Raw genomic sequence first — 13,966 nt, forward strand, 5'->3', positions numbered from 1 at the left:
TAAAGTCATACCCAAGAAGACTCAACGCTCTTATCTCTGCCAAAGGTGCTTCAACAAAGTACTGAGTAATGTTATGTAAATGTGATATTTCAGTTTATTTTTAAGAAATTAGCAAACATTTCTAAAAAACAGTTTTTATCATTATGGGGTATTGTGTGTAGATTGATGAGGGGGAAACAACTGTGTAATCAATTTTAAAATAAGGCTGTAACATAACAAAATGTGAAAAAATTCAAGGGGTCTGTACTTTCCGAAGACACTGAACCTCATTGCACTCAACTCTAATTCCCTTCTCATGGTTGGGTTCAATAGGCTATGCATAGAGGAGTTCACAGTTGCAGCTCATTCGTCCTTCATCCGCAGGTGAACTGCATTCACAGCAGGTTGCCTTGCCAATGGCCATCGAACTTTAAAGCCACCACTCTTACATGGCATGAGTAACCTTGAGCTTCCAAAGAGTAGGAGTGTTGTGTCCAATTAACATTTTCTCCTGTCATATGAATCAACCAGTGTAAGTTAAATACGCAAGTGATTCATATTCAAACGGCATTGTTCCATATGGTATGCTAATGGTATTTTACTTCAATGACAGCATGTGTCCATTAATTCAGGGATTAATCAGTGTCTTCATCTCAGGCAGCCCAATAATGATCTTCGGACTAATTATTATCTGTTTGGTCAAAAGACCAATTTGCGCCAAAATATCAGAATTGGGCTGCCTGTGGAAACTCAGCCTCAAATCCTACATCACAGCAGCATGTAATGTTCCGCCCTCTGCTGTTCCATGATTTCCATGGTGCTTCCTTTAGCACAATGGACATTTGCAGTGTTCAGCTGTACATCGGCTCACTTCGAATATAACTTCTGTTGTAAGCATGCACATGATACTGTACACTATATTTTGCAGAGCAGATCCACAGTGTCAGGACCTGATGTGAATTAGTTAGAGCAGGGCTGGAGTAGGCCACTCCATAGTGCCGTGAATGGGCCTATGAGGGGGAGAGCGGCCCACAGGCACTGCCGTATTTTATCAGGCCATCACCACAACAGCCCTCACACTCTTTCCTATTCTCATTGGCCCTACTCTCCATCATCTCACCCATGGCCACCATTACAGCACTTTGCACCGAGCTGCACTCACTGTCGTTTGCTTGTGTTTCTTTATCGCCTGCATAATTTTTTTTACAACAAACACCTCCCGTCAAGTGGGTGCCCCTGACTGTCTCTCTGGAGCCGCCCCGCCCTTGCAACTCGCGTCACTCCGTCTTGTCGAGGGTCTAATAACACAGGCTGCAATGAGACACCACTTGTGCTGGCCCACACTGAGTGCCATAACAGTGCGTCTCTCAGAGTGTCATCACAGTCTGCAGCACTCAGCACAACCCGTAATGGACTTCCGAAGGACTTCGCAACACACATTACTAGCCAATTATCAAGCGCAAATACAGCAAGAGGTGGTTATTGTCATTCTGTATGTACAGAAGCCCGCCATTGGGGCCACGGTCGGAGCCACAGTATACAAAGGGGCCGTTTTGTTCTGCATGTGTGCCGATTTGAAAGGCGTCTCAATTTTCCTCGGGAGAATTCAACAAGAGTCTCAATTTTGGCTGGGGTCTTCTAGGCGCACCTAATTATTTTGCACCGTCACATTTATGTAATCAAGAGATGGCCCTCTTGGTGGTAAGGCTTTCTGTCTAGTGTTTTAATGGACTTTGAGAGCTAGTACTTATGTTGATGTGAAAGGAAAATATATGTAAACCACAAACTAACACCAACATATGTGAACCCTTGCAAATCTTTGATTTTGGTTTGTTTATTTTTTTGTGCCCCACACAAAGACAAAATAGTGGTATTTAGATTGCAGGGTAGATTAATAAAGCTAGATCCAAAATATGTACAGTTCAGTGCATTCGGAGAGTATTCAGACCCATTAACTTCTTTAACATTTTCTTACGTTACAGACTTATTCTAAAATGGATTAAATTAATGTTTCCTTATCAATCTACACACAAACCCCATAATGACAAAGAAAACGATTTTGACATTTTTGCAAAGAAAAACTAAAACTGAAATACGACATTTACATATATTTTCAGACCCTTTACTTAGTACTTTGTTGAAGCACCTTCGTCAGCGATTTAAGCGTTGAGTCTTCTTGGGTATGACACTACAAGCTTGGCACACCTGTATTTTGGGGGTTTCTCCCATTCTTCTCTGCAGATCCTCTCAAGCTCTGCCACGTTGGATGGGGAGTGTTGCTGCACAGCTATTTTCATGTCTCTCCAGAGATGTTCGATTGTGTCCTCAAGTACGGGCTCTGGCTGGGCCACTCAAAGACATTCAGAGACTTGTTGCGAAGCCACTCCTGTGTGCCAAGAAGGTGAACCTTCGACCCAGTCTGATGTCCTGAGTGCTCTGGAGCAGGTTTTCATCAAGGATCTCTCTGTACTTTGCTCCGTTCCTCTTTCCCTCAAACCTGACTAGTCTACCAGTCCCTCCCGCTGAAAAACATTCCCACAACATGATGCTGCCACCACCACGCTTCACCGTAAGGATGGTGCCAGGTTTCCTCCAGACATACATTGCATTCTTGGTCACCTCCCTGACTAAGGCCCTTCTCCCCCGATTGCTCAATTTGGCTGGGCGGCCAGCTCTAGAAAGATTCTTTGGTGGTTCCAAACTCAAATCATTTAAAAATAACAGAGGCCACTGTATTCTTGGGGACCTTCAATGCTGCAGACATTTTTTGGTACCCTTCCACAGATCTGTGCCTCGACACAATGCTGCCTTGGAGCTCTACGTACAATTAATTCGACCTCATGGCTTGGTTTTTGCTCTGACATGCATTGTCAACTGTGGGACCTTATATAGAAAAGTGTGTGCCTTTACAAATCATGTCCAATCAATTGAATTTACCACAGATGGACACCAATGAAGTTGTAGAAACATCTCAAGGATGATAGATGGAAACAGGATGCACCTGAGCTCAGTTTCGATTCTCATAGCAAAGGGTCTGAGTAATTATGTAATAAAGGTTTATTTTTTATTTTTTATGCATTTGCAAAATAAAATAATAAATACGGTTTTTGCTTTGTAATTATGGGGATTTGTGAATAAGGCTGTAACATAACAAAATGTAGAAAAAGTCAAGGGGTCTCAATACTTTCCGAATGCACTGTATGTTGATAAACACTGGCATATAAACTTTCAAACTAACAAAAATATGCACTAAATTTCCAATATACCGACGCTGGCTTCTAAGGCAAATTACCTTCAAACTAGGCAGAGAGCCTATAGCTTGTCATTAAGTACTGTAATTCACACAGCTGAGTTTTGCAGAGCTCTGGGTGTACGTCACTCCAGCTTAAGCTGTCTCGAGAATGAGGGCCTGAAAGGTTTATGAGCCTGGGCTGTAACAATGAAATCCAAAATGTATCTAAACAGTTATTTCATCAATTAAACTTTACATTTCCTCAATATCACTATCAATACAGCTCAATAGTTCTCATATCAATGGCTAATACATTATACATTTTCACAATATCTCAGCATAATATTGTAGGATTATTATTATTGGTAGTTGTATTATTAACTATTATCATTTTTGCATTAGTTTATCCAACACAATTCATTCATTGGCAGTGAGTATGCCTACGGGTCGGCGATAACAAATAACTTAAATTCTTTAATAGGCCTAAACAATGTTACAATTTCTTCTCTCCTCTCATGCTTGACCTTTTATAACTACTGTGAGACATTGACAGTAGGAAGGTGTTTGAAATCAGTAGCATATGTGACTGGTAATAGGATATACTGTACATATAAACAGGGTTAAACAGTTACTGGTATTAGGAATATATAAATACTTGGTAATATCACAATGGTAATATATACATGTAAACAGTATATATTATATTATAATGATCTTTAGCAGGATAAATACTAATGGTAACGGCAATCAATAATCAATGGACAGCAGCTTAATGGAATAATACATCTAATCAAAAATCATTTTAACTGCAGCGTAGGTTGTGTCTGAGTGGGTATGGACGTGGATGGGCATAGAGTCAGTGTGGATAGTCTGTGGGAGAGGGAGAGCAGTAGATGTTAGCCATAAAGCAGTCTTATAGCAGTCCAGGGGAATACGCTGTTTAGGGTTCTGTTTGTCTGAGCCTTGATGCACCGGTACTGCCTGCCGGATGGGAGCGTGGAGAACTGTCCATTTCTCGGGGGGATGGAAACTGGCAATTTTTCAGGCCTTTCTCAGACACCACCTGGCATGTACGTCCTGAATGGCTGGGAACTCGCCACCAATGATGTGTGGGGCAAGTTGCCATACCAGATGGTGATACAACCAGATACAACCATGCTCTCAATGTTGCAGCTGGTGGCCAAGCCACATTTTTTCAGCCTCCTGAGGGAGAAGAGGTGTTGCTGTGCCTTTTTCATGACTGTTCTGGTGTGAGAGGACCATGTAAAGTCTTCAGTGATGTGGACAATGAGGAACTTGAAGCTCTTCTCCACTGTGGCTCTGTCAATGTGGATGGGGGTGTGCACTCCCACCCTCATGTTTCCTGTAGTCCACAATCAGCTCCTTGGTCATGCTGATGCTAAGGGAGAGGTTGTTGTTCGGGGCACCACACAGCCAGTTCTCTGACCTCCTCCCTGTTGGTTCAGGCCTACCCCCACAGTGTCGTCAGCAAACTAGATGATGAATTTGGAGTCGTGCGTGGCCACACAGTTGTGGGTCAACAAGGAGTACATGAGGGGGCTAAGCACACACCCCTGAGAGGCCCCTGTGTTGAGAGTCCGCATGGTGGAGGTGTTGCCTACTCTCACCACCTGGGGTCGGCCCATCAGAAAGTCCAGGATCCAGTTGCAGAGGGAGGTGTTCAGTCTCAGGGTACCACGTTCAGTGACGAACTTTGATGACACAACTGTAGTCTAGCTGTAGTCAACAAACATAATTTTCACATGGTAGAGGGCAGTGTTGAGTGCAATTGAGATTGCATGGTCTGTAGATCTGTTGGGGCGGTATGCACATTTGAGTGAGGTGATGTTCCATGCTTTCAAAGCATTTCAGGATTACAAATATTAGTGCTACAGGGTGGTAGTCATTGTTGCAGGTAGCGTTAGAGTTCTTGGGAACAGGAATGATGGTGGTCAGCTTGAGACATGTGGGGATTAAAGACTGGGATAAGGAGAGGTTGAAAAATGACTGTGAAGATGCCTGCCAGCTGGTCTGTGCAGGCTCTGAGAACACACCCTGGAATACCATCAGTATGTGTTGACCAGATTAAAAACCTTACTCACGTCGGCCTCGGAGAGCGAGATCACCCTGTCCTCTGGGATTGCGGGGGCCCTTGTGCATGGTACAGACACGTCATTGGATAGATCACGGCTAGGTCTACCTTTGTAATCCTTAATAGACTGTAGCCCCTGCCACATGCGCCGAACGTCGGTGCCGGTGTAATAGGATTCCACTTTGTCCGTATATTGTCCTTTTGCCTGTTGATGGTTCTGTGGAGAATCATAGCAGGACATCTTATAAGTGTTCATGTCCTCGGCCGTAGCCTCTGAGTTTGTTGCAATAGCCCTGTGTATGGTAGATCGTTCCTTTAGTTTAGCACATAGTTTAACACATACCTCAGTGTTAATCTAGGGCTGTTGATTGCTACTTACAGCTATTTTCACTAACATACAGTACACTCTAATCTTAATTCCTACCCTCAGATGTCCAGACTAACCCATCTTTCCCAGTACACTACAATTTCACTATGTCATTTTGCAATATATCCTTCCAATTTACTGTGATGTGTTACACGGTCCTTGAATGTTGTTTCTGTCTTTAGACAGATTTCTTTCAATATTTAAATAATAAAGCATTTGATTCTTCCATTTTTATTCATGTTGGTTTATCATTTGACTTCCAGTATTTATGTAATAGCTTCTTCATCATCTCTCATGCAGCGAAGTTGCCAAACCTCTCAACCTTAAGCGAAACTAATACATTGGAGTATTTATACCAATAATTTAAATCCATGGACATTTTTTAGTCTGTGCTGTATTTGGCGCATGTCAATGGAGTGCAATGTGCAACATGATGGGTGACCACCAATGTGCATACGCACGCGCGCGCACACACACACAAAAATGAGTGGGGTTTGAAGAAATGACATTTAAGTGGAGTGGTAGCCAGACCGGCTGTGGAAGGAATGACAGCCTCTGATTGCACCTTGCGATAAATTCATCCTCATTGTGTTGTTGCAGGTAGTACCTCAGGAAATGGCAGAGAATTGCTTCTGGATCAAAGTCAAAGAGGAGAAGTTTGAGAACCAAGACCTCTTTGCCCAGCTCTCCCTCAGCTTTTCCTCCAGGACCAAAGGTAAGCAGGCCCCATTAGGCCTCTCCCCTCTTTTACTAATGAATATACACACACACACACTTTGTTTGGCCACCCGGCTCTGGGAAACCAAGTGGCTTTCATCTCCAGACACTTTAGGAAACAATTTGTCTCCGTGAAATGTTGATTATCGTTAAAACCATCCTCCTTTTCTTGTGTCTTTGAACAATCCGGCTGTGGATGGTTGTGTGTTGAAATCTCTGAGCCAATTAAGGGTTCCACTGCTGTTGCTGCTGCACTGTGTTTGTGTGTCAGGGTTTCAAAACTGGAGATACAGTAGGGATTCTTTGTATTTGTTGAGTGAATTTCTGTGTGTGTGTGTGTGTGTGTGTGTGTGTGTGTGCACGTGATGAAAATGACTCAAAAAAAAGTTAAATGTTATTGCGTTTCTCTGTGTATGTGTATTTATATGCATGTGTATGACTGAACTGAGGACAGTCACGCTTGACTTGGCACAGCCTTTTCCAGTCCAGTAGATGCTCCTCCAAAGGGAGACCCAATGAAGGACGCTCTGGGAGTTTATCTTCTCAGTTTGTTTCTGAGATACACATCCAGACTACCTAACTTGCTGATGAATAACACAAGCCGAAGGAAAGCTAGTTTGTGTTTTGAGGGAGAGGGTGTGTGGTGGTGTAGTCCTCCCATGACAATACCAGTGTTTTCCAGCTCTCTTGACATGTGAATGTAATGTGTACACACTCTTGTAATTCCTGCCCTAGTGGGAGCGTAGGGGTAACCTGAAGGACCTCTGTCATACAGAACTGGAATCACAGCTCTTCTCTGAGTTGGTGGGTGTGATGACTTCCAGGGTTGAGATCAATTCCAATTTACTCTTGAAGTGGAAAATGTATGTTGAGTCAAATTCAAATTTGGTTTTTCAAGTAATGTAATTGTAATTTAATTAGACTGTTTGGACTCAAAATTCAATGTTCAATATTTGTACATTTCCCAGTTAATGGAATGAATGCACATAGTCTAAAATATTACTGTAGGATTTGTTTTTAATCATTTCAATCTTCTTTCCTATATTTCTAGCATAGCTATGCAATCTGAACAATGGCATGATCAGCCTGAAACCCTGAGGGAATTTAATTAAAAGGGGTATTTGTGGAATTGTTGGGTAAAATATTGAATTGGGAATTTAATTATTGGAATTGACCTAACATTGAAATTCAGAGGAATTTAATTATATCTGAATTCTAAGACTGACCTATAATTGAATTGAATTGAATTAAATGGAATTTACAGGGAGAGAGTGAAATTGACCCCAATCCTGATGACTGTCCGTGTCTCCTCACCGTCTTGTCAGGACACAAGCCAGACTGTTGGCATCTTTCCTCTCCTCTCTTATCTGCTCCTCCTCTCCGCTCCTACTCTACTCTTCTCCCCTCCTCTCCTCCTTTCCTCTCCTCTCCCCTGACGACTACATAACAAAACAAATCTCTCTGGTGCTCTATGAAATAAACAGCAATGTAGCCCTGAAGCTGGGATGTGATTGGTTGGCACAATGCAGATGGAGAGAATAATAGCGGGAACGAGGGAGTAAATTTAGCTGGGCTTAATGAAGCAAAGGTTAAAGGCCAAGAGCCATGTCACTGCTCTCTCTGCAGGAGAGACGACAAGACACAGGCTGAATCCCAAATCACCCCCTTCCCCTTGCCCCTCCATTGATACATTTGCCCGCACCACCGCCATTTGCACAAGTGTCCCAAAGCTGAGGGAGTGAAAATTATCGAGGGCGTAGGGGCTAATTAGACCCTCAGATAGCCACTTTGACTGAGCCAACAAGGTTGCAGGCATCAGAGCCAAGTGCTATCCCTGACACTCACTGCAATATGTTTGCGCAATTTCATACAAAAGAATGGATAGGCGTGCCTTATTATATGCATCGTGCATTTGTTTGTCTGATTTCCAGACTTGAACATTTAATTAAATGTTTAACTGTTACTGAGGTTTATATCTTTTAAAACAATTTGTTAATTTGATTTTCATGCTCACGTTTAAAAGTGGAACATGAATTGTGTAATTTCAGTCTGGAGTCTGTCCCTAAGTTGATGGGTTTATTGATCCCATCACCACTCTTTGGAATTCAACCTCTGAGTTTCGTCAGCAACACATGACAACGGAGGACCCTCAGAGCGTGTTGGTAGGGGCGAGGGTGCAGTTTGGGAGTGTTTTTGCTTTGGTCTCTACCATTTGCTTTATTTTTAACGTGGCATCAGCAAGGGAGGAAGAGATCACAAGAACATAACACGCAGACAAGGAAACCATGGCGTTCCGGTGGAGAAACACGGTTACTAATTAACACCAGCAATAATTAATAGTAGCTTTTGTGTGCTGTACTTGTCTGTTCTTTCAGAAGTGTAATTCCTATCCATTTTCACCTCGGACAAACAAGGGAGATCCTGCAAAATAATATATAACACTAATTATTGATACAAGATTATGCTATATTTATTACTGTATTCCATTTTCTTTTAATTGGCATTTTCTCTTTAATCTACATTCTTATAGTTGTAATGTTTCCTTTATTTGCGTTCTATAGGTCCTGAGAAGCGGTCCTGCTTTACATTTCTTTTCAGTGTCTTTTTCAAATTCAAATTCTTCCTCATACATGTAACAGTCGGGTTCTATAGGTAAGCTCTGTGTTCCCTCAGGCAGCTTGGAAAGATTTAGCTGGATCCCTATCAATTACGCCCGCAGCATGTTCACTGATTCAGCTCTTTTCCCCTCTATTGTTGAAACAGAACATGATACACTCATGAATAAAAAAATGCTGTTTAATGTTTGATATCCTGAGTACCATTCTCTTTTTTCTTTTTAAGACACAGTTAAAAGCTGGTGAAAACGCCTTTGACGTGCGATGGTATCGCGGAGGGGAGCAATAGTATTTTGCAAAAAACGAGATGCAGCCATCCTTCAAAAAAAAAAAATTACAACTTTTTTTTAACCTTCACTTTACAATGGGAATCATTCAAACTCATGGGATCTAAGAATGCCTTAGAGTAAGATGTGCTTTAACGTTTTACTGTTATTGTAGCCTTTGTCAAAGAGCCTGACCCCATTTCTATACTGACTATTCATCTTTGGATTCCCAGAAGCACAGCCTTGACAATAACACGCGACACACATTTTTTCTGGTTGAGCTTCCTGTACCAGATGGAGAGTATTATGTGAGGTGAGGTGATGCCTGGGAAGGCAAATTAGTTCACAAGGCCTCACCGTCTAACCATATTACCAAAGACTATAAATCCTCCCAGCAAACCTACCAAACAAGTTCCAACTCGAAACCAACTTAATATATCTGGAAAATTGCAACCTTTTATTTATCTGGTGAAAAGTTTGGCCAGCCCTCAATTTTGTTGTTTTTTCTCGTACTCTTTTTATTCTCTCCACCGCCCCCCCCCATCTTGGCTGGATTATTTATCACTAAAGCATGCATCATCATGAAAGATGAGGCAAACAGGTGGAAATGTGTTCCCTAGAACCTGGAACTGCCCTGGGAAAATGGTGCAAAAAGGCTTCTGTTTAACTCGCCGTTCCTCGGGAGTCACACTTGTTACTCACATTGTCTGAAAACAACACGAGCCGTGCCATTTAATTGGTTTTAACAAGAAAGGGGAAACCATAATCAACAGGGATTTACAGCTTTGCTTCTAGCCTCTTAAGATGATCAGAATCCTACTGTATTTCCAATTATGGCTACCTTTCTGCAGTAACAGCCAACATCCCAGCGACAACGCTTGAAGCCAGCAGTGTTGTCAGAGGGGTCTGCTGGAAGCAGAGTTGCTGAATATAAGGTCTAGCCTGTTCACATTGCTTTAAATTTCATTTACTCACCGAAACTGTAGATGTTTGCCTGACTGCGGAGATGGTAATGCGTTGGCCGATTATCCTTTGGATTCTAAGGCCCATCTTCACCTCTGTAGATCGACCTGATCTCCCAAGGAAGAGGAAGGGAAGTGATACTTTGTACAGTGGTACAGCCAGGTCACCCACTGTACCTATGCCCTCATAACCTGCTAAGTAGACCCTTATCGTCCATCATCTCCTACGAGGTCAATAATTGTCCATCCTCATCAAAGCTGCTGCCCCCAAACAACCCCTTCTCTCTGCCAGGCCAGACATTGCTTTAACACTGGGGGAAATGTGTCCACTAGGGTCTATTTGTTCTGGCTTATTTAAATTGGCTCCGGAGAGCAGAGCAACTCTTCACGTCATTGTATTGCTATTTGGTTTCCCTTGTAGAACTGGTAGTTTGGCTTTTCCCTCCTCCCTGACTCATTCTTCCCTTCCCTCTATCATTCTCTCTTTTCTTTACCCCCGAGTCCCTTCACTTGGTGGTATCAATCAGCGGTTCTGCCTGTGTTCAGCTCCTGGGATCAAATCAGATGTACTTGTGGTTTGAGCGCCTAGCATGGCCTGCTGCATTTGAAAAGCAATTCTGTCGGCCAGGCTTTTCAGTTCTGTTTGAAATAAGATTGATGTTGGCAAACTTCTTCAACCTGCGCTCTCCTAATAGCGTTTCTCCAATGCCAACAGCGCCTGCTACACACACAGAGGGCATATGCCTTGATGTAATGATGACATGTGTTTGAGGCTTCTGACTGTTCTGAGAAGCTTTTAATCAGTGTGTGGCAGCAACAAAACTAAGAGAGTGAAACCATCCTGAACAAAACAACTAAAGTAGCATAACACTTAATGGCAACCCTGGTCTACTACACACGTGTCAAACTCATTCCACAGAGGGCTGAGTGTCTGTGCGTTTTCCGCTCCTCCCTTGTACTTGATTCATGAATTAAGGTTATTAATTAGTAAAGAACACCCCTCACCTGATTGTCTAGGTCATAATTGAAAGGAAAAAACAAAAACTTGCAGACACTAGGCCCTCTGTGGAATTATTTTGACACCACTGGTCAACTGCATTACAAAGTTTGTCAATATTGATACATATTTTTCAGCATATGCATTATTCCGTGTAAAAACACCTTATTTGTACAAAAAGAAATATGACTATAAATATTCAACTTATTTAAGAAGGTTGATGGAGAAAAGGCTTGGCCTCGCTACTTGTCTCTTGCATCATTTTCCCCCAATCCTACTGCACTTCTTAATCTCTAGTGTAGTGTAGCATAGAGTGGATCGATGGCTGTGTACACTAAGTGGTCTGTGAGTAGGGGTCCCTCCTTATTGCGCTACACTAGCAGTTCTACTGATAAACCTAATGAAGATGTATGTAAATAATTGGGTTGTTAGCTGGCCCAGCCATAATTATCGGGGAGGAGCCTGGCGGCTGCGCTCGACCCCTCTGATCAAGTTCACCGGCCCCTCCCTCTCCCAGCATGCCTCTATGTTAATGATGGCGAGGCTGCTAATGAGCCCGGCACTCCATCCAGTGCCCACCCGCGGAGGCCAGGGAGAGAGAGTGTCATGGTCTACAGGTCGAGAAATGACTGTTTGGGTTCAGCCAAGCTATTAAAATCCCCTCTGAACTTAATTAAACTAAGGTCTTAGATTTTTTTTTTTTTAAGTGTGTTCACAAGGAAACTGTCGTTGATGGAGGCTCGCTGTGAATTTCTTCTCTGATGGACATTTGCTGCAGTAGAAGTGTCTTAACATCATCACAGATCACATGTGCAATGGTGTTTCCAATTTGATAAACATTAATTTACAATTGCAGGGAGAAAGAAAAGCGACGTTGACAATGAATATGCCTGCCAACCCAACACACTCCAAACTGTGAAACCCATGCTCCAGCCAAAATCACAGAAGGTTATTGTTTTGTGTAATATCTCTGCGTGTGTGGATATATTACCAATTTTGTGCAGAGTTTGTCCTGCTAACCCTCTCCCTCTTCTATTATCCACCTCTGCTCTGGTGTCCTGCTCTCTCTTAGCTTTAGCAATAATGCCCAATTCCCATTTCCAGAAAGCAAGCCTGCATTAATGCTTCTAAAGGTCAGCTCTAAAAGACCACGACCAAACCCCAGAGTCCTGAAGACAACACTGGCCGGAACTCCACCATTTATCATCCAGGATTTGATCATATCCCTCAGCTATCCTCCCAACCAGATTCATCTCCCATTAGAACGTTGTGTCGCTCCCGCCATTGCCGATGCACACAAACACTAGCCGAGCCACAAACCCTGCTACAAAGCCCTCGCAGCGGGATGGTAATAACCCTGCTGCAGCGCTGGTAATGATGGAATCAGCGGGGGTTTAGGCGGCTCCCTGACTGCCCTAATAAGTTCCCTAATAACTTTGTTACACCCAGGCTGACCCAGTACCCTGATCAAAGGTGCTCACGCGTGGCAAAGGCTCCTCCGAGGATATCAAGCCTCCCTTCAAACTTTGCTGCAGTATTTCTAAACAGGAAGGGTGGCTTCCGTCAACTGTGAGGCCCATGTCCAGTAGCCGCACACACAGTCAGACTCCCCTGGCGAGCTATAATAGGCAATGCCAGTGCTGTTATCTATTGGGCTGTTGCTTCAAACCAGGAAAGGGGGCTTCCGCCAAGTCACAAAGGTCCCTGTCCAGTAACCGCACGCACACACAAACTCCCCATCCCCTGAGGAGAATGGCCAAAATGGGTAGTACCTCTGGTTCACTACTGGACTTTTGCTTCTGGGTCACCCAGCCACATTTGGAATCATACAATGCATCTATTGTAGTTGAGCTATATATTACCCTCTCAGACAAAATATTAGACTTATAATTGTGAAGGAAGTTCCACTTTTCATCCCGTCGACTCCAGACGACTAGATGGTAATTGTAACCCTTTGAGAAGCCGGTTACTGAGCGAAGCGACACATCCCTTGACCGTCATGAGAATGTGTGTCTCCTTAGACACCGATAATGTAATAAAAGCTGCTGGCCAATGAGTCAGATGCTCTGTTCCATAGACAATATGCTTGTGCCCAGTCTAGATCATATTAACAGCAAAGCATGGGAGTACGATGATAAAGGAATCGTTTGCTAACCGCTGTGTTGAAGATGTTGGGCACAGGGGTTTGATTGTGATGGTTCACGGTGCCTCCTTGAGGATGAGGTTGTTTATTGCCAGAGCTGCCCAAGTCTTTATGTTTCTCCTCCCTTCCCTTCTCTCTCTCGAAATCACCATCCTGTCCCCCCTTGCACCGCTCCAGAAACCCGCTCATCCTTGGACCTCTCATTTACCATCTGGAGTTGAGGTTGCCCAGTCTCATAGACACGCACGCACACTCTCTCACGGCAGTGCTCTTGCCCAAACAAGATCACAAGTGAGTTTGGCGTACACTTCTTTGATAAACCACCACACTTTGTGCAAAAGGAGAGGTTTGCTTCTTCCCCTGCCAAAATGTGTGGCTAAACCAAGACCCCATGCATGCTCCATTGAATTTGGAGATGCACATAATTATATTCTGCAAAAGTGCCTTGCAGATAATCAAATGTGGTGTTAATATGAAAAATCTGACTTCCAGGGCCTTCGTTGCCGCCTGATGGCACGTTTCAGAATGGGAGCCATTTGTCTAATTGCTCTCGAGCGCCAGGACAATTTGTCTTAATAAAGCAAAATGCAACCCTA

At 43.3% G+C, this 13,966-nt stretch overlaps 1 protein-coding gene across 1 annotated transcript in view; it reads left to right on the forward strand.

The window, feature by feature from the left end:
- Positions 1-13,966, forward strand: part of LOC112256388 (protein diaphanous homolog 2) — a 629,309-nt gene that overhangs the window by 225,248 nt on the left and 390,095 nt on the right. The window contains 1 exon segment of the mRNA XM_024429614.2: positions 6,271-6,385. Within this exon segment, the coding sequence (XP_024285382.2) occupies positions 6,271-6,385 (115 nt within the window).

The sequence above is a fragment of the Oncorhynchus tshawytscha genome, linkage group LG08, assembly GCF_018296145.1.
Source record: "Oncorhynchus tshawytscha isolate Ot180627B linkage group LG08, Otsh_v2.0, whole genome shotgun sequence".
In the NCBI taxonomy this organism is placed as follows: Eukaryota; Metazoa; Chordata; class Actinopteri; order Salmoniformes; family Salmonidae; genus Oncorhynchus; species Oncorhynchus tshawytscha.